The 25,830-nt window shown below is 40.8% G+C and overlaps 1 protein-coding gene across 1 annotated transcript in view; it reads right to left on the reverse strand.

Moving 5' to 3' along the window:
- Positions 1-25,830, reverse strand: part of prkdc (protein kinase, DNA-activated, catalytic subunit) — a 53,946-nt gene that overhangs the window by 15,923 nt on the left and 12,193 nt on the right. Inside the window, exons 26-66 of the mRNA XM_039790552.1 lie at positions 25,047-25,154; positions 24,634-24,860; positions 24,428-24,522; positions 23,846-23,948; positions 23,405-23,538; positions 22,958-23,188; positions 22,197-22,423; positions 21,899-22,107; positions 20,806-20,938; positions 20,429-20,587; positions 19,585-19,788; positions 19,224-19,412; positions 18,571-18,675; positions 18,279-18,446; positions 18,063-18,190; positions 17,401-17,608; positions 16,935-17,113; positions 16,659-16,827; positions 15,757-15,822; positions 15,602-15,665; positions 14,852-15,000; positions 14,479-14,619; positions 14,224-14,343; positions 13,940-14,083; positions 12,884-13,035; positions 12,323-12,454; positions 11,358-11,469; positions 10,874-10,998; positions 9,721-9,870; positions 9,281-9,454; positions 8,971-9,069; positions 8,618-8,828; positions 8,326-8,500; positions 7,164-7,367; positions 6,482-6,597; positions 6,171-6,302; positions 5,859-6,038; positions 3,331-3,539; positions 2,090-2,228; positions 1,586-1,774; positions 244-468 (exon numbers count right to left, since the gene is read on the reverse strand). Coding sequence (XP_039646486.1) covers positions 244-468; positions 1,586-1,774; positions 2,090-2,228; positions 3,331-3,539; positions 5,859-6,038; positions 6,171-6,302; positions 6,482-6,597; positions 7,164-7,367; positions 8,326-8,500; positions 8,618-8,828; positions 8,971-9,069; positions 9,281-9,454; positions 9,721-9,870; positions 10,874-10,998; positions 11,358-11,469; positions 12,323-12,454; positions 12,884-13,035; positions 13,940-14,083; positions 14,224-14,343; positions 14,479-14,619; positions 14,852-15,000; positions 15,602-15,665; positions 15,757-15,822; positions 16,659-16,827; positions 16,935-17,113; positions 17,401-17,608; positions 18,063-18,190; positions 18,279-18,446; positions 18,571-18,675; positions 19,224-19,412; positions 19,585-19,788; positions 20,429-20,587; positions 20,806-20,938; positions 21,899-22,107; positions 22,197-22,423; positions 22,958-23,188; positions 23,405-23,538; positions 23,846-23,948; positions 24,428-24,522; positions 24,634-24,860; positions 25,047-25,154 — 6,384 coding nt within the window. The remainder of the gene's footprint in view (positions 1-243; positions 469-1,585; positions 1,775-2,089; positions 2,229-3,330; positions 3,540-5,858; positions 6,039-6,170; positions 6,303-6,481; positions 6,598-7,163; positions 7,368-8,325; positions 8,501-8,617; positions 8,829-8,970; positions 9,070-9,280; positions 9,455-9,720; positions 9,871-10,873; positions 10,999-11,357; positions 11,470-12,322; positions 12,455-12,883; positions 13,036-13,939; positions 14,084-14,223; positions 14,344-14,478; positions 14,620-14,851; positions 15,001-15,601; positions 15,666-15,756; positions 15,823-16,658; positions 16,828-16,934; positions 17,114-17,400; positions 17,609-18,062; positions 18,191-18,278; positions 18,447-18,570; positions 18,676-19,223; positions 19,413-19,584; positions 19,789-20,428; positions 20,588-20,805; positions 20,939-21,898; positions 22,108-22,196; positions 22,424-22,957; positions 23,189-23,404; positions 23,539-23,845; positions 23,949-24,427; positions 24,523-24,633; positions 24,861-25,046; positions 25,155-25,830) is intronic.

A 25,830-nucleotide genomic window follows, 5' to 3' on the forward strand; every position in this document is an offset into this window, starting at 1 on the left:
CAAAAAGTTCAAGGGGAAAAGTATTAAGGGAAATATCACAGTTCAAGGTGTTTTCACTGTTGATTTGTTTAACTGTTTCTCTGTTTGTTTTTTATTCAATACTACTACTACTAAAGTCAATGAGTAATCGTGTTAAATAATCATGATTTCAATAATGACCAAAATAACTGTGGTTATGAATTTTTCCAGAAACCGAGCAGCCCTAGTAAGAATGAATGAATAATGATCTTTGTGGTCGCTGACCTGCATGAAGAGCTGCATGGCGTAGTTGGTGTAGTATTTTGCGCGGTCGTAGTCCTCCTGCAGGATGTAGAGCAAGCTGAGCTCCTGGCTGTAATGGCTTTCCAGGAGCTTTTTACGCTCCTCCACCCTCATGGCTTTGTCGATGAAGGTGAGAAGAGTTTGGTCCGTCTCGCCCTGCTGCAGCTGCTTCAACATGCTGCGGATCATGTGCTGCAGGTACATTTCCTGGCACAAACGAAAAAAATAGAAAACTCACGTGAGAAAAGCAATACAGCTCTGGTGCACAGACTGGATTCTTACAAACTGACAGAATTTCACTACTACTAATTTCACTACATGTGTTACATGAATGTAACTAAGTACATTTACTCAAGTACTGTGCTTAGGTACAATTCTGAGGTACTTTACTTGAGTCTGCCAATTTCTACTTCTCCTCTACTACATTGCAGAGAGAAATATTGTACCTTTTACTCCACTCCATTAATCGAACATGTTGAGTTACTAGTTGCTTACTTTTTGCACATAAAAAACACATGTGGATCATAAAATAAAAATGTTTTATTATAAATTAAACTACCCAACAATATCACGGCCTACAAGTCCAGCTGAAAGGATTAGACCATTAAACACTTGGTTGATTGACAGTTTTGATCATTTCCAGGTTCTAAAATGTGAGTACTTTTACCTTTAATACTTTAAATACATTTACTTTTACTTCTAACAGTGTTTTTAAATTGTGGTATTAGTACTTTTACTTAAGTAGAGGATCAGAATACTTCTTCCACCACTGATTGTGCATTACACTACAATAGGACTTTCCATTCCATTCTATTTCCACTGATTTGATCAAGCTACAGAATTCTTTCCTATTTTTGTCTGTCAAATCTAAGCTTAATTAATCAGTAACTACAATCACAGCACCTCCAAAGTATCACCCCTTATACTGTATACACTCTTTAATCCACATAGAGTCCTCAGAAAGGAGACTTCTGAGTCATGCATATAACAATGCATTTCCGGCGTTCTTCCTGAAATCACAAGTCATGTTAATGTCCTTCACCCATTTTTTTGCTGTTTCCTGACCATTCGTATGGAAAACATGGCTTGGTCTTCTGTCTCTCTGCTGAATTCCATCACTGTAATATTACAATCTAAAATATTTATTTCTCACAGATTACAGTACGTAATGTAGGTTTTCATTTCAAGCCACCTGTTCACGTTCAACGAGAGACGTGAGAAGAAAGGCGTTTTGGTTGGAATCAAACTCCGCAGGATGTCCGCCCTCCCTGGTAAATGACTGATGAATGATCATTCCTTGACTGTGAAAGGTCAGATCTGTTACCTGGTAGATTGGATCCGACCACATCCTCTCCAGGTTGGGCGGGGAGTTTTCATCTATGTTCACAGTGGCGCAGTACTGAAGAGACTTCCACTCAGTCAGGTGACTGTAGGCCTCCATGGCAGCAATTTCCCAGAAGTCCTTCTCAGACTCAGAGGGCTCGTCACCACTCCAGTGCTCAGTGTTCAGAGCCTGCCGGTACCATCAGAATCAAAATCAGAACACTTTATTGATCCCCTCAGGGAAATTGTTCAGTGACAGTTGCTCACAGTCAGATTTAAGACATAAATTAGAGTAAGAAAAAACAAGTCAATAAGTGTATAAAGTAACATAGCTGAAGTGCAGAAATGAAAAGTGAAGTATGGAAGAGAGAACGCAATTCTACACTAAAGTTCATCCACACACAGCTGGCAATTTAGTAAAACTGCACCATCCACGTGCATTGACATGCTTCCTTATATTAGTAGTATAATATAGTTAGATTTATTGTATTGGGAAACACTATACCTCATTGTAAAGCTTGACAGCTTCTGCAAAGTCAGTGTTGGCTTCAGCTTGAAGCGCAGTGCAGGTGATCGACTTGGTCCCAACTTTACCACCAAAGATGCCGCGCACAACATCATAATCCTCCAAGGATCTGTAAAGCCTGGAGAACAGGGGAAACAAGGAGCCCACTACTTACTACACCTAAGCAAAGAAATTACAAGACTGATCTGTACATGTACAATGTAGCTGCTGACAGTTACAATCTGACAAAAACTGGAGGAACAGATGTATGGTACACAAGTTTCTCTCTACAACTGTCTCTATTTTTTTGGGGGGGGTATTTTGGGCACCACCTAAGCCGAATTAATTTAAAATCAATGAAAGCATCAGAACTAATTAAATGACTTTTCTCAGATCTAATGATTTTAGATGGTTCCCAGTAGACTTCTTCAGCAAGTTCTGTCTTTAAGTTTTTTTATTTATTAACTGCTCTAGCTTTTCAAACCTTTTAGACACAGCTATGGGAATAATGGTCTAGAACAGAGATCTTCAACAGGGGGTCCAGGAACCCCTAGGGGGTCCTCAGAGTCACTCCAGGGGAGCCTCCAAATTATTGTTAATTTTTTTAAGTTTATTCAAAAATTGAAATGTCATGAATCCAACATCTTATTAGAAAATATAAATCCCCTCTGCTTACTGGCCTATAGGTAAGGTAGTCACTGTGGTAGCCATCCACAGATACAGTTAATAAGGAGTCACTGTGCCACATGTATGTTTAACATTAAAAGATGATTTATAAAATTATGCCAACAATTATTATTTCAATAGCTTAGTGTTCTATGCAATAAAAGGTATGTATAAGGCTGTAGGCCGCCCCGCACGTTATTATAGGCCCAGTTTAATATGCAACTTAATTTATACAATATATGTAGTAAGGGGTCCCTGCTCCATCTCTCTTTTAGTTAAGGTGTCCTTGGTTTAAAAAACGTTGAAGACCCCTGGTCTAGAATTATGTAAAATTGCATAAGTTTTTATTGAAAAAACATAATATTTTCTTGAAGGAGAACCCCCAACACCCCCCAGCCAAATGCGTGCACCTAAGTCTTCCACAAACCAAGGGAAGAACACTGTCCTCATAAAATAAATGTATAATTTATTTTATATTATAATAATAATTGTGGTATGTTGCTCAGCTCCCAACATTCAGGTGCAGGCCAGCACTGATAGAACCATTACCACGGTCAACACCAACATTGTAATACCTTGCCAGGTGGATCCATTTATTGGTGTCTGGGGGGATTTCTTTACGTCCTCGGGAGCGTTTGGCAGGAGGCTGGTCCTGGCCACCAGCATGCAACAGGCCCTCCTCCAGCAGCAGGATGCCCGACGGCTGCTGGAGGCTCATCAGGCAGGTGGAGCTGATGTGTGCTGGATTGAGCTGCTGCAGCTCCTTCTGCTGGTAGCACATGTCCTAACAACACAGCCAGCAGAGTATTAAAAAAGGTATAGTAAGCCATGTTCATTAATTAGGGCCGTCAATCAGGAGTGATCGTTGTGAGTAGGCTACATGTTGGAGAATAGCGTGGACACGCACCTCACACCGCGCGCACCACCCGGAGAAAAAAGTGAGAGAAAGAAAAAGGAGAAGTCGCAGTTCGGACGATGACTATTCAGTTGAGATTGTGTGTGTGTGTGCGTCCTCGAGATCTGACCACACACAAACACACGTAAGCAGAGCTACCCACACCCATGTTTCTACTGTTGCTTAATTAAATATAACATCAAAAGAGAGAAGTTGTCTGAGTCGTGTTTTAAACAGACACACCTGGGGTGAAGTTGGGAACCAGAATCAGCTTTAAATCCAGTCCTAATCTAGTCCTCACTAACACGGGCCCAATTATAGTAACTACATGAAAACTTCACTGTTGTTGCATGAAATGTCGTTTGTGTTTAGCCTACATCATCATTTTCTATCATGTGAAATAAGAGGCCAAGCCAGCCTGGTTGTGAAGCTGCAGACAGATGCTCCTCAGCAGTCTGCTCCCTCTGCTGCTCATAAGGTGCCTCTGCACCCCTTTCGTTTCAGACCCTCCCACCAGCCTTTGGGCCACGCCTCCTCATTTACATTGACATGGGTCAAGTCCAAACGAAAAGGCTACGTTAAATGGCAATTCAAAAGCCAAATATTAAATCCAAATGAAAATCCAATGTTAAATTGAAATTCAAAAGCAAATATTAAATTAAAATTAAAAGCCAATGTTAAATTGAAATTCAAAAGCCAAATATTAAATGAAAATTAAAAGCCAATGTTAAATTGAAATTCAAAAGCCAAATACTAAATGAAAATTAAAAGCCAATGTTAAATTGAAATTCAAAAGTCAAATATTAAATTCAAAAGCCAAAGCTAAATGAAAAATTTAAGAAAAATAATAATATTTTTAATTTGATCTCACTTTGTTTTCTCTTTGGACTTTCAATTTCTCTTTGGACTTTCAATTTGAATTATGAAAAAATATTTCCTCCATAACTAAATAGTATCTTGAGGCCACGAGATAGTATCTTGAGGCCACGAGATATTATCTTGAGGCCACGAGATAGTCATAATTAATTTTTTTGACAAAGTGGGACCAGGGGGGCTCCGTAGAAATCAGAGGCAGCATGTGAATTTAGTAGGTATCTGTCCGTGAATCTGGGGGAGGGGGGCAGAGCTTCTTCTTTGTTTGGCTGTTGAGTTCACATTTTTTCATCCAAGGCTCCTGAAGTTGCCGCGCAGGCACACTGTGTAGCCTACAACATGCGTTTCTTTTCTTGAAGTTGGAATCATGGTGGAAGGAGGAGATGACAGCGCTCAGGACATGTGATGTTAAAAGTTGCACTTTTGATGAAGGTATTGCTTATATGTTTGTAATATAATAAACACTGTTACACTTTTTGAAACTATTTCAGCTTGTGTAGACCTATCAGTGCTTTCTGAACATATTGAACACACTTTTTAAAATACCGCGATAATACCGAAAACCGTGGTAATTTTAGTCACTATAACCGCGAGGTTACATTTTCATACCGTTACATCCCTATAGTGAATTCACACAGACAGTACATGCTAGGGCTGCTCGATTATGGGAAAAATCATAATCACGATTACTCATCGTTTTTTGGAAAGATGTTGCACCTATTGAATTAAAAAAAAACAGTGAAACAGTTAAAGAAATCACCTGTTTTTTTTTTTCATTTACAAAAACACAAGACGGAAAGAGTTTATTTGCAAAACATAATGTGCAAAATAATAGTTTTTTTCCCCCGATTACTCTGTTTTTGTGATGATTAGGAGCCGAAATCTTAATTGCAATTCAAATTTTGATTAACTGCACAGCCCTAGTGCACGCAAATAACTTTTGTCTTGTCCATAGAGCCATTTGGAAGGGCTTTGAAACTGAACTTGCCATTTAAAAAGACCTCTGTCTTTATCCCTTTCTGCTCAAGGAGCCTTGTTTCTGCTAGCCAGTCACAAAGGTGCTGCTGCTTGGCTTCCTGATTTCCCAAACTGCGGAGTGGCCCAAATCACAGAACGCACGTGTGCTAATTGGTGCAAGTGGCGTTGAAAGAAATTTAGGTCAACTTATTTATCATGTTAATTTTGACACCCCTAATATTAATATGTACTGGCTATGAAAACACAGGCAGTACTTTCATTTTGACACAATCAATGAATGCTGTTCATTTTTCGGATTCAAGACTTTGCCAGCAGATTGAAAATATTAAAAATAGTGAAATAATCTCCAGGTCCTACCTGCACACATGCTATGAATGGAGGGAAGCAGAGCGTGCTCTGGCTCAGGAAAGTATTCATGCTGCACCGCAGCTCCTCTTTAATCCTCCCGCTCTCCCCTCTCGCTTTGAGTGTTTCCATTTCTTGGAGGATTCCGGCAAACAGGGAGCTAAACAGCTGTTTGGCTAAAATGGGATCTCTCTGAAGGAACATGTAAAGGGGAAAACAATCCATTAGCTGTGATCAAAGCGGTTTGTTTTCTGTTTTTTTTGGGGGGGTATATGTACGGTTTGTATTAATTTCTATTTGCAGCCTGACTGCTGTGTACCTTACCTGGGCCAGTGCTTGAAGGGGGGCGATGAGGCTGCTGTATGGGATCTGGATGTCTGGAAAGTCTCCCACTCTGTAGTTTCGATAGAGAGTCACCTGAGCCTCTTTTCGGAGCCTTTGATCAGCTTTGTCTTCCTGTGGGACACCCAACAGAACCACTGATAGTTAGACAAACTGGCAGTTTGGAGAAGTTAGGGACAGTAAGGACTGGGCTATACAGTAATCAATCTTAAAACGTCTTTGTGTGCCGCCATCCAGTCTTTCACAAATTAATAGCGCTAAGCATAAATATGTTTCAGCTGGATGCTTGATACCTTTTTCTGTTTTTGTTGTTGGATTTCTCTGTGTGCAAAACCCAAGCTGACTTTCTCCTGATCCTTGAGAAATCTGCGTCTCAATCTGAAGATGTTATTACGTTGCTCATTTGCTGCTGTTGAAATATAGACCACAAAATATACTGACATTTACAGCATTTCAATTCATTTGAAAGGTTTAAAAACAAAAAGGGATTGTTGTAGTAGTGCACATCAAGTCTTGAACACAAATACAAGAACTACAAGAACATAGCATACAGTAGGTTCTGGCTTCTTGGGGCTGTTGCTTAACATACTTTGTATTTCAGTTAGAGCTAAAAAAAACCCCGCTCTTTATCATTTTACAGTTAAAACTGAATACAGGCCCCATTGACTATTTGGAACTGATATACCAGAAGATACAGTAAAAGCTGTTAACTCTAAAAATAAATCATGGAACCTGTTGTAATTAGATAGTTTCACAAATATGTAACAGCATCTCAGATACGCCTCCTTTACATGTGTTTAAGAAAGGCCTCTTTCTAAAAAAAATGCCAAAGCGATATCTTTCAGGAACCGGCATGGAATTCATGATATCGGTACCTGTATCGGTATTGACCATTTCTGAACGATACCCAGCGTACTTAGAACATACTTCTAAAACATATTTAAACGGGTGGGTATTTTCTTCTCAGAGACTAACCTCTGGTGCGACTGTCCACCTCATCGGTTGATGCAGTAAGGCGCCTCAGGCCAAAGCCTTCTCCTACTGGTCTCCTTGCTGCAGTTTGCTTCCCTGCCTTCTTGTCAAACACCAACAATGAAGACAGAGACTCAGATCCAAGTGTGTAGTCTGCTAGCGTATCCACGCTGCTGCCCGTCAGCCAGTCATACACTGGACGTCGACCTGGGGGGGGGGGAAGAAAACTCTAAGGTAAAAATACCTGTTTTAATCTGCAAGTTCTCTGACTGCATAGCTACAGGTACAGCACATGCTTCTAACATTAGTACTGCTTTATTGCTATATTACCACCTACTATTGTCACCTGCTATGGGGTGGGTGTGGCTTTCCGGCGTCACAGAGCTTACGAAGCGGAAGTGAAGTAGACGGAGGGAGGCTCAGAGAGACTGACTGACAGACTCAGACAAAGAGTCAGTAAGAAGAGGATGTGCTTCTGATTTGTCGTGACGTTTCCCCACCAAGTTGTGTGAGTGTCGACGCAAGTGTTTGACATCGCAACGAGGGCCAACTGGCCCAAAAAAGCTGACCCTGTTAAGTTTCCTAGACATATAGCAATAAAGTTTTCCCCAGGGTTGTGGTTATGTCTTGACATTCAATACCAGGAGACTTAAAGGGGCGCTATGCAGTCGCTTTTTGCTCGCAGGTTTCTCTATAGAGCTTCCCCTACAGCTTCAGAATAGATATTTGGCAGCTCCTATGTTTACTTGTGTCTGAGTCCTCGCTCGGTCAGTCTGCAGTTTCCTCTTTCTCTGTTCCTCCGACAATGCTTTCCTAGCTTTCTGCTTCTTTTTTGCCGGCTCAGCCATGACAAAAAACTCCATTGCTACCTTGTTAGCCACTTCCTGAATGGGCGCACGTGTGCAGTGCTGTGAAGCAATTCGTTATATCGCGAGACCTGATATCATGCGATACTTCCTGACGCTGAGGCCGGCGGCTCGCCGGCCGAAAGTTGCAAGGGTGGTTTTTCCGCTCACAGGCGCTAGGGGGGAGGAGCGAGACGAGCACCATTCAACTCGAAAAAAAAAAGTCATATAACCATTCCAATGACGCCGAAGCTGTTCAGTTAAGGTAAATTAAGCTGAAAAAAAAACAACAACTGCATAGTTCCCCTTTAAAACTGTACCTGCTGTTTGGGTTTGGCTAAACTCTAAAGAACTCTGAGTGGCTCGGAGTTTCCCCTTCATGCCTCCAGCCTGCGACGCTGCCACGCTCTCTGGGCCTTGAGAGCTTTGGGTTTCAACAAACATGGGGGTCATCACTGTGCTCCTGACGCGCCAGTTGGAATCAATCACATAGTCCTGGAGAGTGGAGCAACGGAATCAATACGTCAGACTCATCGGTAACAAAACCTCAAGCTTCAAATCTTAGAAACTAGCTTACCCCGAGAGAAATAAATGCTGCAGATTTCAACTGACCTGGAAGGTACACTCTGACAGCGGATACTCAAACATGTTTCGTTGGAAATCAGGACTCTGACTGGTCATTTCCAGCAGCAGATTGGTAGCCAAGCTTAAGAAACACTTTTCTATTCGACAGGAGTACAGAGAACGAAGCACCGTCAACATTCGCTCAAGGGTGGCAGTGGGGAGGCGCTTCTCCTGACTCCAGAAGTTACGCACATAAAGCCTGAAAACACAACGGACACGGGCGTTTCATTTCAGGTAAAGCGCTGAATATTGCATAGTGAAATGATCAGCTAACACTTCCCTGTGAAATATATGCAAGGCAAACATAAAATAAAGGCAAGTGAGAAAAAGCGGGAACTTACTGAAGGCCTTGGTTTTCTTCAGACAGTCCCTGAAGTAGGGTTTCTTTAGCTGCATTCAAAACCTCTACCGAGGTGTTGTCTTCCATGCTCTCTGCATCACTGGACGAATAAGAAAACAGTATATCATTACAGTTCACATCAGGGAGGAAACAATGGACCGCAAACAACATTAAACCTTTAAATGATGCAGTCACCCTTTTGGTCAAACCAGAAAAATGTATCCAAAACAATGATGTTAGTGCTAGTTTAACAAACAGTGTGAAACCAGAACAGTCTGTTTGAGAACACAAGCCCAAAAGGCTCAGAGTACCTGTAGTTGTCCTGGATCCACATGAGGATGTCGTACATCCTCTCTCTGCACACTGGTGAAGGGTGGCAGACAAAAGCCGTCACAGCTCCCAGGAGCTCCTGGAGCTGAACAGGCGTCAGCTGGGCAACAATCTTGTGGATGATATCCAGACACACTCTCTGCTTTGCTTCATCCCTAGGGGCACAGAAGAGTAACAGTAATACATATATCCAAATGTGTTATTCATTTACATAAGTGACATCACCACTTTAAACCATCCGCGGCTAATCAGACAAGCTCCGCACTTTAGCGCTGTTTGTGTGAAAGCATGCCGGGAGATTTCCTGGCAAACCTTTGTAGAACAAACTACAGTGCAGTGTGCAGGGCTAGCAGGGTTATAGCAATCCAGAAAGACAATAAAAAAGGTGCAGATCATTGAGAAGAGTATGGTGATAACTGACCTGTGGCGCATCGTCTCAATGAAGCCTGTGGTCTTCAGATGCAGAAAGATGTCTGGGATGACTTCGGCTCGACTCAGCACGCACTCCAAACAATAAGTTTTTAAGATGCCGTGCAACTTTGGCAGGAGGGAGAACACATAGTTGACAAACCTGAAAAATTAAGAATAAAGCTGCAGTTACAATAAGACTCAAGACAGGTTAGAAAAGGACTTAGGGCCCCATCTTGCACCCGGCGCAAGTGTCGTTGGTAGTTTAAGACCGACGCAGTTGTCAATTTCCTGTCCAGCGCCAACATCGTTTAAATAGCAAATGCACCTGCGCCCATCTTTGCACCCATGGGCGTGCTGGTCTTACAGGGAGGTGTGTTCAGGTACATTCTTGGCGTATTGCTGTCTTGAGGCAGCGGAAAGTGATCGCGCCGTTGACCAACAAAAACCTGGTCTAAAGTCAATAACGCAGCATTTCATTGTCATTTTAACGCCCGCTTCACCTCGTGGAGTTTTGGTGGCATAGTGCTCGTGCCGTATATGATCTGCTCGCGCGCTTTCATGAAGCGCCTGGCGCAGGTGCTCTTAGGGCGTGTACGAATCCACTTTTGCTAGTTTAATGGCAGAAAAAAGGGTCAAAAGGGTTGTACTTAGTGTCTTAGTTAATCATAAGTGTGTTTTGGGCGTAAAATGCAATAAACCAATCAAGGTGTCATCTCCCATTCCCTTTAAAAGCCGGGCGTCTTTGAACCTTGGCGCGTCGCTATTATGATGGCGGATTTGCTAAACAGGAAGGAGAGATATTCAGAAGAAGAAACTGATGTGTTCGTGCGTGAAGTGGAAGCGCGCGAGCAGATCAGTTGGAATGGGAGATGACACCTTGATTGGTTTATTGCAGGTTACGCCCAAAACACACCTATGATTAACTAAGACACTTTTGAACCACGCGCCTGGCGCACGGACCCTTTTTTTCTCCGTTAAACTAGCAAAAGTGGATTCGTACATGCCGTAAACGCAGCAGGGCCAGGCGCTTCACGCAGTGCGCTTAGATCGTTAAAATAGGGCCCTTAATGTCTAAGCCTAGGATCAGGTTAAAGGCAATTTACATACACTAAAATCCATGAAATTATATTAGTAGAAAACAATAAGCAGAACTACAGACTCACCGATCCATAAATGGAGGAAAGTGCTTGGACACTTTGTTCAAGCATATAATAAACTTGTCATCCATGTCTTTTTTCTTCAGATTTGTTATCTTACTTGCTGTGAGACTGAGAAGCTCTTGACGATGCTGAGACAAAAAAAAAATCAAAAATGAATTTACTTTAATTCATGTAACAAATGCAATAAATCAAAAATGTAGCGTTTTTATCATCAAGATAAACATCTACTGACTTCACCTAAGCATTAACTGTTTTGTTGGGTCTTTGTAAATTATAGAGTGTGGTCTAGACCTACTCTATCTGTAAAGTGCCCGGAGATAACTCTTGTTATGATTTGACACTATAAATAAAATTGAACTGAATTAACTGAAAATAAATATTCTTTTCATGTGAGATCTTTTCTATTGAGGTGCTTTGAGCTCTGCTCAGACATAAACAGAAATGCTGTGTAACTTGTAACTCAACCAAATTGGGGAAGGTCTCATACATTGTCCACTTCAGCCATATTCTTCAGGACGAGGCCGATAATTTCAGCGGCAGCTGCGTAAACCTCTTTATACCTTACGAAGGACACGTTGTTGGTCAGAGACTGGATGTACCTGAAAAAAAAAAAACACAGAAGTGATTTACTATAAGATGCTTGGCAAGATGGCAGTATGTCAGCTACAACACACATGTATACACGCTTCAAAAAGAATATACTACTCTCTACTTCTCTTCCTGGCTGATTTAGCTCACCCGAACATGCAACTTCCAAAAATATGATTTATATTAGCAAATGAAATCACATTGCACAGTATTTGGATATTTAGCTACACTATCCTACTACTAAAATTGGAGAGCAGAGCAGCAGAGAGCAGTAGATAAAATGCATCCTGCAAGACGAGGTGTGAGAGCTCAAAGTAGCTCACATAATAAGCCAAGGAAAGTTCTCAGCAGAGATCTAGGCTGACAATCGGTGGTATGAAACGGAGCTCGAGGCTGAAAGAGAAAAGACGGCAACAGCCTTCAAAAACAGTTGGAGAAAGAGATTCAGTCCCAAGCTGAGAGGTGTCAGAGGCACATAAAACAGCTGATGGCTAAGAAGGACAGATGGAGGAGGACATCCAGACCCTGAAAAAAAGCGTTTCATTTTCATTGGACATATTGTTATTTTCCCCTATTAGTGCCTTTGCATAATTTCCAAAAAGTGCTTATTTAATGAGATAATCTTGAACATAAAGCAACTAAGATATTTATAGAGATTGTTCATTGTAATAAATGCTGTGTTTGAACCTGCAAAGACATGTTGTTTCAAAATGAAAACATGCTGTAAAAGTATGTACATTAATATTGGCAAGTGAAAAATGTGAGTTTGCACTCAAAATCAGTATTAACATTTCTATATAATAATATTTTTTTTTTAAATTGTCACCAAAAACATGTTCAATGATGCATTCTAGTATATTTTACCCGTCATATTCAATTCCACACAAGGGGTCGTAGGCAGGGAGGTTGTTGGCCAGGATGATTCCCAGCAGCTGGAGTCCAACAGAATTGTCTTTGCTATTTGGGTCGGTGCCTCGAAATCGCTCGTATATCAGACTACAAGGGCAAGAAAAGAGATAAAGTCAGGGTTCTGTACAATTCCACTCTATTTATAAAATACAGAAAAAATGTGTACTAGAAAATAGTGTACTACCAAACATATTGCCAGATATCATACATACACCAGACAGGAAGTAGAGTGTAAAGCATAGAGTTTCTCTATCGTAACTGTTTTCTCCAGACCAGTATTTTACAGAATTACACAATTACAAATTACTGCTATTATTTATAATTAGTGATTACTGCCGTCAATTTACTATCTGGCCTTGAAATATCACTTGGAGTTTTACAAATCAGGCCTGTTGTTACAAAAGATTTCAAATAAAAAGAGAAAGATGTTTGGTGTTTTTAATCTATATTTCACCGACTAGATGGAGGAGATGTCAAAAGCTTATCAATTGTTCAGTGAGAGTATGCAAGCACTACCTGTAAGGCACATGCAGACAGTCTTTCCAGCACTCCACCAGGGTGCGAATGATCTCCAGGTTGTGGCGGAAAACTGCCTTCTTGGAATGGAAGCAATGCTTCATCAGGAACTCTAACAGCCGGTTGGCAAGCACTTCATCTCTGGGGTTATCCTGGGACAAAAATAATTCTGTTACTAATAGTTATTTTATAGGATAATAAAATAAAACAATAGCTAAAAGAAAACTGGCATTTTTATATTAAACTGTTAAAGTGAAAAATCCATAGATCATGACAAAAACTGGGTTGATCTATATTTGTTAACTTTAGCTCAAGAACTCTTTTATACATCAGTCTATCCTGCTGCTAAACCAAAATAAGTGTGTTGCCAATTAAGATCTGGACCTGAGGATATCATGTTTCTTTGTCATGACTGTTGATATGTCTTCATCCTTGTACTTTATGTGTAATTATTGTCTAACTCTGTGTGTATCTTTTCTTTTTATTACTTCTTTTTGAGCTCAGCTGCTCAGGAACGCAACATTCATTTCAGTTTCAATTTCACAATTAAGTTGTATCGTTAATAAAAGCAACCTTAGGGTTAGTCTATATCCACGGCGTTCCACATCCGGGATTGTTCCGTTGCCGCCGGAAATTTCGCCGGATGCATGTCTTTTTGCTGATGTCCGTTACCTTCCGCTTTCTTTGTGTTGGAATTTTAAACTCCTGTCTATTTCTGAGGACTATGGTTAACTGCTCCTCAGATCTCTGCAGGGTAAATCCAGACAGCTAGCTAGACTATCTGTGCAATCTGAGTTTTCTGTTGCACGACTAAAACAACCTTTTTGAACGTACACGTTCCACCAAAACAAGTTCCATCCCGAGACTATTTGGCAGTGGCTCTGTGTAGAGCTTAGCGCCACCCAAGACAATTGCGATTGGTTTAAAGAAATGCCAATAACTAACAACAACAACCACCACCAGAGCACGTTTTTCTCCCATCCCGGGAATACTGTGTGGACTAACCAGACCCTCCTCCGCAGCGCTGTGAAGGAAGGTCTGGCAAAGCGAGACTACCTTAGGGCTGGCCAGGCTTGTCCAAGAGAGCACTATGACGACGATATCCACCACCATGAAATGGATCCCCTCTCCTCCGTTGTTTCCAGAAACAATGACTTGCAGGAGCGGGCCCAGCCAGTGCTTGGCATATGGTCGAAAAACCTGGAGAGATCCAACAGCAAAGATTAAATCCCTGAACGAATACTGAACACAAGAGGAGCAGAGTATGAGGTGTCACACACGGGTAGATGCAGTATCACCCTATCTAGTTATTTTCATAGACAGTAACTGAATCAATATACCTCCTCTGTGTTGATGATCAGCTTGGAGATGAAGAGTCGGATATTCAGAGGCGTTGCTGGATTCGCTAGTTTTGCATGTAGAAATTTCATCCATGGAGGAAGTTCACCCGGCACATTTCCCTGTTTCATTAACAAAAAGAGCATGTTGAATGACGTTCCAGAATAATATTTGTATTTGAATATGTTATAGAAAGTGACTAAATCACTGTAATTTATGTGAATATATATGTATATATATGTTTCAGTGCCACTGACCGGTTCAATTTTAGGAGTTATGTTGTTCCTCAGCATGTGACCAATGAGAGCAGTCATGGTCGCCATGCATTCATGCTGATTCAGCTCATCCATTTCTAGATCCACCATTGCATCCTGGGAGGGATTTGTCTCTTCTGTCTCCTAGATGTACAAACATACCAACCAACCTCTTATCAAAACCACATTATAATATATCAACTATTTAACTGCAAGTTAACTGTCACAGTGCTAAACATGCATACATTAAGTCGCCAGCAAGGCTTTTACCCTCGGCAGGGGGTCAAATCTCTGATGTTTACACCATCATACGACACTAAAGCATGTTACAAGCTCAGTGTAGTTTCCTAAAGGGAAAAAAAATCTAATGACTCACTCTTTTTGCAACGGTGCGTCTGCGTCCTTCAGGGTTTTGGGAGCTGAAGGAAAAGCTCTGGACTCCGGTGGAGAAATCAAACTGACTCATCTCCTCACTCAGGCTGCTGTCGGCCATGTAAGACTGCGAGGACAAATACACTGGCGCTTCTGTGGAAACCAAAACAGAAATCTCATGAATAGGCTGCAATGATTAATCGATTAGTTGTCAAAATTAATCGATTGTTGAAAGTGTTTCGATAATCAATTTGAGTTATTTTTTATGAAAAAAGTAAAACATCTCTGATTCCAGCTTCTTAAATGTGAATATTTTCTAGATTCTTCAGTAAACTGAATATTTGAGATTTTTGGGAAACACTAATCAACATTTTTCCCAATTTTCTGACATATTATAGACCAAACATCTAATCAATTAATTGAGAAAATAATTGACAGATTAATCGGCGATGAAAATATGTTTTTAGTTAGAGCCCTACTCGTGAACAAACATTATGAATTAAAAAATAACAAACAAATTCCTGGAGACACACTGACCTCTATGTCCACTAAATTACCTAAGTCACATCCCATTTCATTTCATTTCATTGTAAAGAGCAGAGCATTTTCCCTGAACATAAGATAAGTCTACTAATTAAGCCTGAACACTGCATAGTTTGGGTTGGAGATGGAGCATGCAGCAAGGTTTAACTGCTCCGTGACAAAGATGGCCAAATTCCAAAAGTTTAAAAACATTGTTTGCAGCACTTAATACCTCCATTCTCCTCGCTCACTTCTTTTCGAATCATGACGTATTTCTTCTTTCTCTCAAGTGGGACCTACAGTGATGAAAAATATGAATGAATGAACCATGACTGCAACTCAAAAGTACAGTGTTAAACAAACAGGTGTGTTACAAAAAAAGCATACCTCAATTTCAATTGGAAACCTGTAGGCCCTTTCAATGTCAATGATATTCTCCAGAATGAACTGATTCTGGACAAAAAAAGAAAAACAGGATAGTTAGGATATTAGGATATTTGATTATGAGCCATAATGTCTATACCATCTCAGGTAGACTTACCACGAGCTATGAGACTGAAACAATGGTTTCTGCTCCTGTAGAAGCTACAAGCCCCTATGAAATCAACCTTGTTTTAAGATGTTTTATTCGCGATGTCATGGAGAAGTACACTACCCACAATCCTAAGCTTAACAGTGACGTCTCTGATTGGTGGAGCTCCGTGATACCATGGAAAGGTTTGACACACTCGCGAACGGCTAGAGAGCTGCTACCATTGAAGTCTATGATCGTTTATGTACAGTTTTGTACCTTTGCCTTTTCTTAATTTTTTTTGTTGTTTTCTGGTCCGTTTTCATCTCGCAGCTGGTTGGCTTGGTTCCAGGCTTAAAACTCAATGGAGTGGGGTGACCTCTAGCTCACCCAGTAAGAACGTGCGTGGCTGAGTCCTGCAGCGGTCCGGGTTCAAATCCGACCTGCTGCCCTTTGCTGCGTGTCAATCCCCATCTCTCTCCCCCTTTCAAGTCTATCCACTGTCACTTCATAAGAAAAGGGAAAAGCCCCCAAAAAATAATCTTAAAAAAAACTCAATGGAGCAATTGAATGGGGGGGGAAAAAAAAAAAACACTTCCAGAACCAGAGCTGTTCAAAAAAGTGGGCGGTCACCGCTGAGCTCTCTTCCCATGGATTAGACAATATATAATGTGAAGGGAAGTACGGCAATTGTAGTACATGGTTCCAAAATAAAAGATGACTACAGTGGTGAAGTGAGTTGGATATAATCAAAGAAGCTAATCAAAGAAGTTGTTACCTTCTCTGGTTTCTCACTGAAGAGGAAGCCTTGGTAGAATTTGGGCTCGTTGAAGCTGCAGCTGATGACGGCGATGGAACAGTTGTACGCGGCACAGTGGTAGTGTCTCCTAAGTTCCAGGAGCTGAGTCTCACCAGTCATGTTCTCAGTGAATGCTTCAAAACAAGACCTAATTGAAATCAAATCAATATTCATAATTTCTTCATGGAAGAATTAGGACATTTTACTTCACTGCCGTGTCACTTCTTGAATTATTAAAGTGTTGGGGAGTCCTACTTGATCAAGGTCTTGGACAACTCATTCCCCTCCGTTGTGTCTGAACGACAGTAGGCTCGGTTAATGAGGGATTCCTTGGAGTAAACCTCTTCTTTGGGAAGACGAGAATACAGGAGCTCCATCAGCTTGTAGCAGCCATTCTTCTTCAGCAACTGGATCTCAAATTCCGTTTCATTTGACTGAAATTGATGAATAAATTAGCCTTAAATCCATTCCAATGTGGTCCTCTGATCTAAATAATACAGCACTAGCTTTTGGGCTGTGAGGACAAAAGATCTATCTGCCAAGTGTTTGATTAAAATCTTAAACATACCAGATGAATGAACAACTGTCTTTTTAGAACATTAAAAAACAAGCATTACCATAAAAGTATACAATGAAATCACAATTGAAGCTACAACAGCTATAAAAGTGTTCAGTGTGCATCGTCAAATGTCCCTGAATGTAGCAATGTTGAGCAGCAAACCTTCGTGAAGCGGCTGAGCAGCAAAACAATTATGTCAGAGACATTTGCCACAAAGAAGTCGCTCAGGGCCTTGGTGCTACAGTGAGAGGCCAGAGGCAGCAGAACCCTCTCGGTCATGGCCTGCAGCATGGAGCTCATCGGCACATCACCCTGCTGGATCATCCCGTATACGGTGCACAGGAGCTGCATCTGCCGCTCGCCGCTTGACCTAGTCACACATTAACAAACACGGGGAGTGGACACAAAGCAACTCCTGTAAGATCTAATGCAGATGACTCTGCAATGGAACTTGTTTAACCCATGAATTCAAAAAAACTATTTTTATCGAAATCGCAATATGGACTAGTGCAATATCGCAATGTTTCTTAAAGGCAAAATCTGTGTCAAACCATTCTGAACTAGGTATTGTGGTGCTGCAGAGACGTCCCGGCCTACAAATCCTATCCTACTGACTGAAGAAAAAAATCTTTGGTCGGTACAGATCCTTGCAAAAATCAAAGTGTAATCATTTTATTTTTAATATTTGTCAATGAAAATGAGAATAATGATACAAAAATGATCACTCCCTCCAATATCGTCTCTCGTATCATAATCGCAATATCAGTCAAGAGAATCGCAATCAGATTTTTTTTCCTCATAGCGTGCAGCCCTACTTTACTGACCGCTTAGCAATTCTTTGGAAGCAGGTTTGGAAGGGCTCCTCCATGATGTGTTTTCTGTCACGGCACAGAATCCCTGCCATCAGTTTGAGCAGGAGTGGACTCTGAGAAAGCTCCAAGGCATCCAGCAACTAAAAGACAGAAAGTCCTGTAGGGTTGGTCCAACCGCCCAAGCACCAACTGCAAGTAAAATCTGGTTAAACCAAACAGAGGTTTTACCTTTCGGATACAGTCCATGTAGTTGTTGCGGTGAAGTGAGCCCTTGGCAAACTCATCTGACTGCATGGGGAAGTGGGCCGCCACCAGGGCGTCCAGGGCTCTCTGCAGCTCAGCCAGTGGCTCCTCTGGGAGGGTTGTGAAGAAGGGTAACACCAACAGGGCCTGACTCTGAGGAGTTGAGAGAATCCGACAAAAGAAATGTACAGAGCTTTGGTTACTTTAACTCAAAATCGAAGTTATTTCAAGTAATCCACTACACTGACTGTATCACAACATAAACCATTTCCATTACCTTGAGATTGAGTGGCAGATTCATGTCAACCAGCAGCATAGTGAAAGTGGAGAACACCGGTCGGAACGCTTCATGGTTGACATCGGAGCAGACAGACGAGTCAATCTGATGGCAGAGGGGAAAGTGTCCAGGAAATACATTTAAGCTATAGTGCGTAGTTTCACAAGCCTTCCTTGATCGTGCACCCCACCCCTCCTCCACGCAGTTGCTAGTTGCCAAGGAGGACACGGAGGATTAAAAAAACATGATGGACTCTTCAGAAGAGGTCATTATCTTCACTCGAGCTTCTGCGCAAAAGTCGCCGGACGCCACAATCTTCTGAACATAGTCATACTGAGAAATACAGAGAGAGTTGTGTGGAGCTGATAGTCCTAATTAGCTTTGTAGCAACTCATTTCGCAATGGCTTGAATGTAACGGACGTTCAATAATATCAAAAAGTTACACACTAAAGCTTTAACATTAGAGGAAATATTAAAGAGAAAAATGGGTAAGCTTGTATTGTACTGCATTGTACTGTTTTATCCCTGGACTGGGCAGATAAATGATGATGATTATTATAACTTTAGGGGTGTTAATGTATTCACTTTTTTCAATTTAATCTAGTTTTGTTTTGCTAGGGGACATGCAGCAGTAACTCCAGCTTTATAATACCTGGAGGAGCTTGGAGAGCAGCAGAAGAGTGGCAGTTTTGCTCTCTGGAGTTGAGGAGTGTCCTTCCCACCATGACTGCAGACTATTCCATCTTCTTAGCACCTCTTCCACCAGCCGTTTTCCCTGAGTCTTCCTCACAGAGCGCTCTCTAAAGCTGTGGTCCAGCATGCCATTCAGCAACGCACTCACCTGGTGAAAAATTCAGACAGCAAAGCCTGCCTCACACACAAAAAATGTTTCCTTTAAAAGGCACATGACTAGGATGCAAAAGTGTTTGCACAAAAAAAAAAATCTGAAACTAATTCAAAATTGTGGGGAGAAAGAAAAAAAAAAAAAAAGAGAGGAGAGGAGAAAGCGCTACCATGCTGGGATTTTGAGAGGAGGCTTTCATGAGGCGGGGAACTGTGGTGTCCAGACTTCTCAGCAGCTCAGTGTTGATGGTCGACTGGAAGAGGCTGTAGAAGTACTCGCCGTGCGAGAAGCTCAGGAAGTTATGGCTGTGACTTCCAGATATTGGCACAGAGAGCATGATGGTGTTCAACAACAAGTCCACCAGCTGCTCACTCTGCAGAGACACAGCAATATACAACAGGGGGGCAGCACGCTGTGAGAAACACTTGGTAAATTCATAGACAATACAAACTTGTATCATAGTGTTTTTTTCACGGTTTTATATTTATTTATTTTTTACAAACTATGCATACAAAGATTAATCGATTAGTTGTGTCAACAAAAAAATTTATCGCCAACTATTTTGATAATCGATTGATTGATTTGAGTCATTTATAAAGAAAAAAGTAAAAATTCTCTGATTCCAGCTTTTCCAGCGTTTCAAGTTTCTTCACTCCTCTGGGACCGTAAACTGAATATCTTTGAGTTGTGGACAAAACAAGACATTTGAGGATGTCCTCTTAGGGTTTGGGAAACACTGAATGACATTTTTCACTATTTTCTGACATTTTATAGACCAAACAACCAATCGATTATTTTCTCGATTAATCACCAGATTAATCGAAAATGAAAATAATCCTTAGTTGCAGCCCTAATGCATACTAATACATCCACTATTCATTTGGCTTCATTCTTAATTTCATCCTAACTTCTTTTTGCTGTAGTCAGTTGTCTGCAGCTATAATTACTCACCGTGGGTAGATTCAGTTTCATCAGATTTTAACAAATCTAATCCAAAGAGAAGTAGCACTGACCTGTTGACTTAGAGAGAAGGCTAGCTGAAGAAGGCCGTCTGCTAGACTCTTGGTATTTATGTCCAAGGATGGAAGTGCCTTCCTGTCCTCACCCGGTGCTATACCTTTATAAACTGTCATTAGAAGTCGGGACCCAAGGGATGTGGCATAGGTGGCATCCTTTAACACGACGAGAAGCACAAATACACAAATGTGGCAGCTACTTTATTGGAGAATATGTAATATGTATACCAAAGTCACCAGTACATAAGGTAAAATATTTTACTTTTAGTTCATTTTCAATATGTTTTGAGTGTTTAATGATTATGAAAACTGAATAGCATGGCACATCGGGGCAAATGAAAAATGGTGCTGCAAATATAAAGCTTATTAAATACCTGGCTGTGCAGAATGGAGCTGAGGAAGTCGGCTTTGTGGATCTGCTTACAGGAAGACAGAACCATTTCCATTTGGTCATGGCGGCTCAGGGTGCTGGAATGGTAGAGGTCTACAGCACACAACTCCTCCACACTAGAGACATCATTGTAGAATTAGGGGAAGAAAAAAAAAAAAAAGATTACTAGAGGTGTGAATCTTTACTGATCTCCCGATTCGATTACGAGGTCAGCGATTCAATATCTCGATGCATCACGATGCGTCAAATACATTTTTCTATTAAAGCCATGTAGGATATTTAATTCATAGCTTTTCAAGCTTCATAAACAAAACATTCTGCAATGCTCTAATGCTAAATAAATTGCATACATAAAACTACAGCACTGAGCACATGGCACTTCCTGAATGTGCAAAACATAACAGAATATGTCAACAGAAATGTTGTTAGGCATACATTAAATTGTAAACAGAAATAATCGATTATGGCCCGGCCGATTATCGATGCAGCATCCTCCATGTCCACGATTCGATGCATCGATTATTTGATTCATTTCAACACCTCTAATGATTACTGTTGTTGATAACTGTACAATTATCACAATCAATCAGAGTCTGTGCCTCAACGAGAGCTTATTTGTTATAATCTGCTAGAACCAATATGCTATCTATTTTTTTCCACAACTATATTTATGGCTATCCAATTGGCGAGTTTTCCATTCAGGTCTCAGTTAGCTCAATCAAGTTTGTATTTTCTTTACCATTCTCTTCTCACGCTGATGGCAGCGGTGGATAAGAGTTTGCTTACCGATGGTGGCACTGACCTGAAGATGATGTTTCACTAGAAGTGTAACTATTAATTCCTTGGATCAATCGATTTATTATAATTATATTATAATTTTACAGACTCAACTTCATTGATCTGCAGTTTTTGTAATAAGTGTTGTTATGTTTTAAAGGTTTGTTTTTTATATCGAATTGTGCTGTCTTTTTAGTATTACTGCACATTATGCACAATAACAAAAACATTGCATGTGGCTTTTGCTTGTTCTCTAACATTGAGCTTAAAATGAGAGTAGTCAAAAATGATATACATACCTTTTGCGTGAGATTTTTGTCCGCAAACTGCTTTCAAGACGGGTGCGGTAAGGGGAGGCCAGCAGCGCCTTTAGTAAGGGAACACACACTTCTGGTAGGTTCTTCATTACCTCCACATCTGCCATGTTGAAACCTACAGAGGACGGCTCGCACACCACCAGTGCAGTCAGCTTAAACAAATCTGAGACAAAGATGTCTTGTTCCAGAAGCTGTGAATAAATGAAGGAAATAGTGAGCAGAAAAAAAGAAGAAGAATCATGGCTTTCTTAATGTCAGAGGGTCTTAAATTCAGCGATACCTTCCAAAACTCCTCGTCTCCTTTGACGAGAATCATGGTGGTAAACTCCAGCAGGCGAACGATGATGGTGCATTTGCTGAAGTTGTACTGGTCCACCTCTCTTGGGCTGAAGTGAGAGGTCTTCTTGCCGAGAGAGAAACAGCTCTCTGCTGCAGCCAGTTCGTGAGTTGCCAGCTCAGTCAAAAAGAAGCGTATTGCTTTCAGAAAGCGTGAATCCTCTTTGGAGCCTTGACAATAAAGGAGGGGGAATAAACCGTATTTATTACAGTCACTGTAGGGCCAACACGTTTGTTTTTTTCATTTGATCATGTTACCTGGACAAGTCAACAATGTGGAAACTATTCTACGTGTTATTAAAAATACATTTAAAGCATACAGTATATGTGTGTATATGTTGAGCAGATGATGACCTCTCTGAGCAGATGATGTCAGCGAGTATTATTAGTATGAGTTTTATTTGGTAGGTCTGATCATTTAATTCCTGTCAAAAAATTGTATGTCACTGATCTCATCCTTTTATTGGTAAAATTCCATATACACGCCAGCAAATTTGCTAACTTTATTGTCTTCGTTTCCTATTTTAAATCCTACCTGGACACAAAAAAATTTTGCACAAACTGTAAAGCTGTGAAAATCAAAGCCTTATGTAATGAATTTCATATGTAACTACTGTAATTTAATTATTTATTGTTTATTGTTCTGTGTAAATAAAGTATTAAAAAAATAAAAATGTCAGAGAGAGGGATTTTCTGATGACTTACTAAGCATGTGATGAGGCTTGATTATGTGTAAGTGGATGAAGGTGTTGTAGCAGTCCAGGGCAGCCAGCAGCATGTCCATCCACTGCAGGGTGCCTCTGACACTGAAAGGACCCGTCAGGTCCCTGAGAGTGGGCTGAGAGTGGAGACCCCCGCCCTCAAACCGTGAGATCAGGAAGCCTATGCCATGATCCTTCAGCATGCCCTCTACCCACTGAGGCGGAGACCTCTTTCCTAAGTCCGGTCACACACATCAGAGAATGTATTCACATGTATGACTTATAAATTAAACACAAAATAATGCATGACTGCTGTGTTGATTCCATTTGAGTTGAATTCAAAATGTAAATTGAATTATAAAAAGGATAGCATTATTTTCTATTTTCTTTAATGAATTGCATCTGTCGTTTTTACTTGTTCATCTGATCAAGGCCAACGTTGGAGGCTCACCTGGGAGGAGAGGTATGAACTCATAGAAGAGTTCCATGCATTTGTGGCGACACTCGGTCTGAGGTCTCCCAGATTGTTCCAGAAGCCATAAAACCACATCAGAGAGACACAGCTTCCCATCAGGTGGAAAGCCCCTGGAAACAGAGAGAAAGGAAAAAAAGACAATGATGGAACATTTGCCATTTATGTATACACATAATTTAGAATGTCTCATCATTGCATAAACATTAATGCAATTTGGCCTGTTGTACAAAAAAAAGGGCAGTGGAAACGATGAAATGTAATGCTTAATATACACAATTTAGCTCAGCTGATGAATTCCATTTTAAAGCAACTATATCTTGTAATTTTGTTAAGTTAGATTCACTAAGGTAAAGTAAAGGGAAGTGTCGTAGCTTAAAAAAAAAATCCAAATGATACCCATGTCCACGGAGTACCAACCTTGGGATGCGGGTCTTTGCACTGTGCTGATTGAGACTGGCGGCCTTATGATTGATGATTCTTTTCAGATGGTCAATGGCACTGCAACACTGCTGCAATGTACCTGAGGATGGAAGAGTGGAGATAAACAGCTTCATACCTTTTTTGATAATTCAATTTAAAATGTTCCGTTAAAGCTATAATGCGTAGTTTGATTTAATGACAACAAAACTGTCGGCCCACCACCGCGCCCCACCCCTCCCTCCACGTAGTTGCTAGTATCCAAGGAGTATCCAGGTTGTTGGATATGGGCAAACATGGCAACGCCAGTGTTTTCAAGAAGGTGGTTGAAGGAATGAAAGAGGGAGGCTGTGTTTGCACGGTTGAACTAGTCCGCCTGCGGTGGAAAACTTTGAATGGCTGCAATGCTATAGGGAATATCAGAGGAAAATTCACTTTCATTGGCCAACAGCTTAGTCGGAATGTTGTCTTTTTCGGAATAGGGGCAACAAACTGAATATTATTTGCATGTAAACATAGTCATTGATAATGATATGAAAATCTGAGTTTCCTGTCTGAAAGCTAAAGTGGAAAAACAATTACCCATAGATCTCTCATCTGAGTGTGCAAGAGCCAGACTTTCGACAAATATGACGAGAACTTCAAAGATAAACTGCTCCACCAAGGCCCCTTCCTCCCTGCAGGGACAAATAGTCAACAGCATGGAGCAAATACAGTACAACTGTCCAACAATGTGGTAACATCAAACCATTTTAACCTGGGGCTCCACAGAGACTAAAGTATCGTACCTGAATTGTCTGTAGATGCTATTAAATGCTAAGGCCGCACCAAGCCTTTTGAATCCATTGGGGTGGAGAGCCAAGCTGTAGATACGCTTAAACAAGGACTTCATGTTAGTAGGGCTCTTCTCTTGCTGCTTGGGGGTGGTTTGTTTGATTGACCATTTGACAAACTCTTCAATGCAGCGGGCACAGAAGTCTCTAAGAGTGCTATCCATTGGGTCAACCACACCGTCCTGGCGAGAAAAAACAAAACAAAAAAACTAATACATCAATGTATGCGCTTCAAATGGCAGAAAGGAAACAAAGTGACGTCTAGAATCCCATTGAGAAAAGGTTTGAGTAACATTTACTGATGCATGATCTCAAGTCTTGTTTGAACGTTTGGTCTTTAAAGCCCTCCATAGAATATCTACACTTACCATAATGGCCTCCAGAACAGCGACTGTATCTTGGCTCTCAAACTTCTTGTTGTTGGTGAACCAATGAATCAGCTGCATAACCAGCGGCTCAAAGAGCTGTCTGGTCACCTGGTAAAAACAAAAAAAAATTCTAATTCATAAACATTGATGTAGTCATTATCAAATACCATCTGTCCCTCTGTAAGAACCAGGCTCAGTGTGTTCCCTCACTTGCTTGTGTGCAACACTGACTCAGGCTGATAACAATACATAGGCAAGGAGTTATTATAAAACTGACATTAACCAACTGGAGGCTGGTGCACTGTACATGAGACGTGAAAGATGGAATTTGTAACATTTGTAACTTCAGCAGCTAAGACAACAAGTGCACTCAACATTTTGTTCAGTTTTTAATACTTAAAATTGTTTAATTCTGACATTCCAATCATAAATGGCCCCTACCAAAACCATAAAAACAACACTAAAAATCACTCACAATTACAGAGTTTTTCCTTCCATTATAAGACTTTACAAGCCGTTTTGGGCACCACACAAGCCGAACGAATGTAAAATCGATGTGAGCATAAAAACTAACTAAATGACTTTTCTCAGCTAATGATCGTAGTGGGACCTGTGTCTTTAAGCTTTTTATGTTTTATTTATTTATTATCTGCTCTAGCTTTTCCAACGTTTTAGACACAGATATGATAATAATAATGGTCCAAAGTGATGTGAAATTGTATTTTGATTTTATTTAAAAAAAACATTTTCTTGAGGGAGGACCCCTAAACCCCTGCCAAATACG

The sequence above is a fragment of the Perca fluviatilis genome, chromosome 22 (assembly GCF_010015445.1).
Source record: "Perca fluviatilis chromosome 22, GENO_Pfluv_1.0, whole genome shotgun sequence".
Lineage (NCBI taxonomy): Eukaryota > Metazoa > Chordata > Actinopteri > Perciformes > Percidae > Perca > Perca fluviatilis.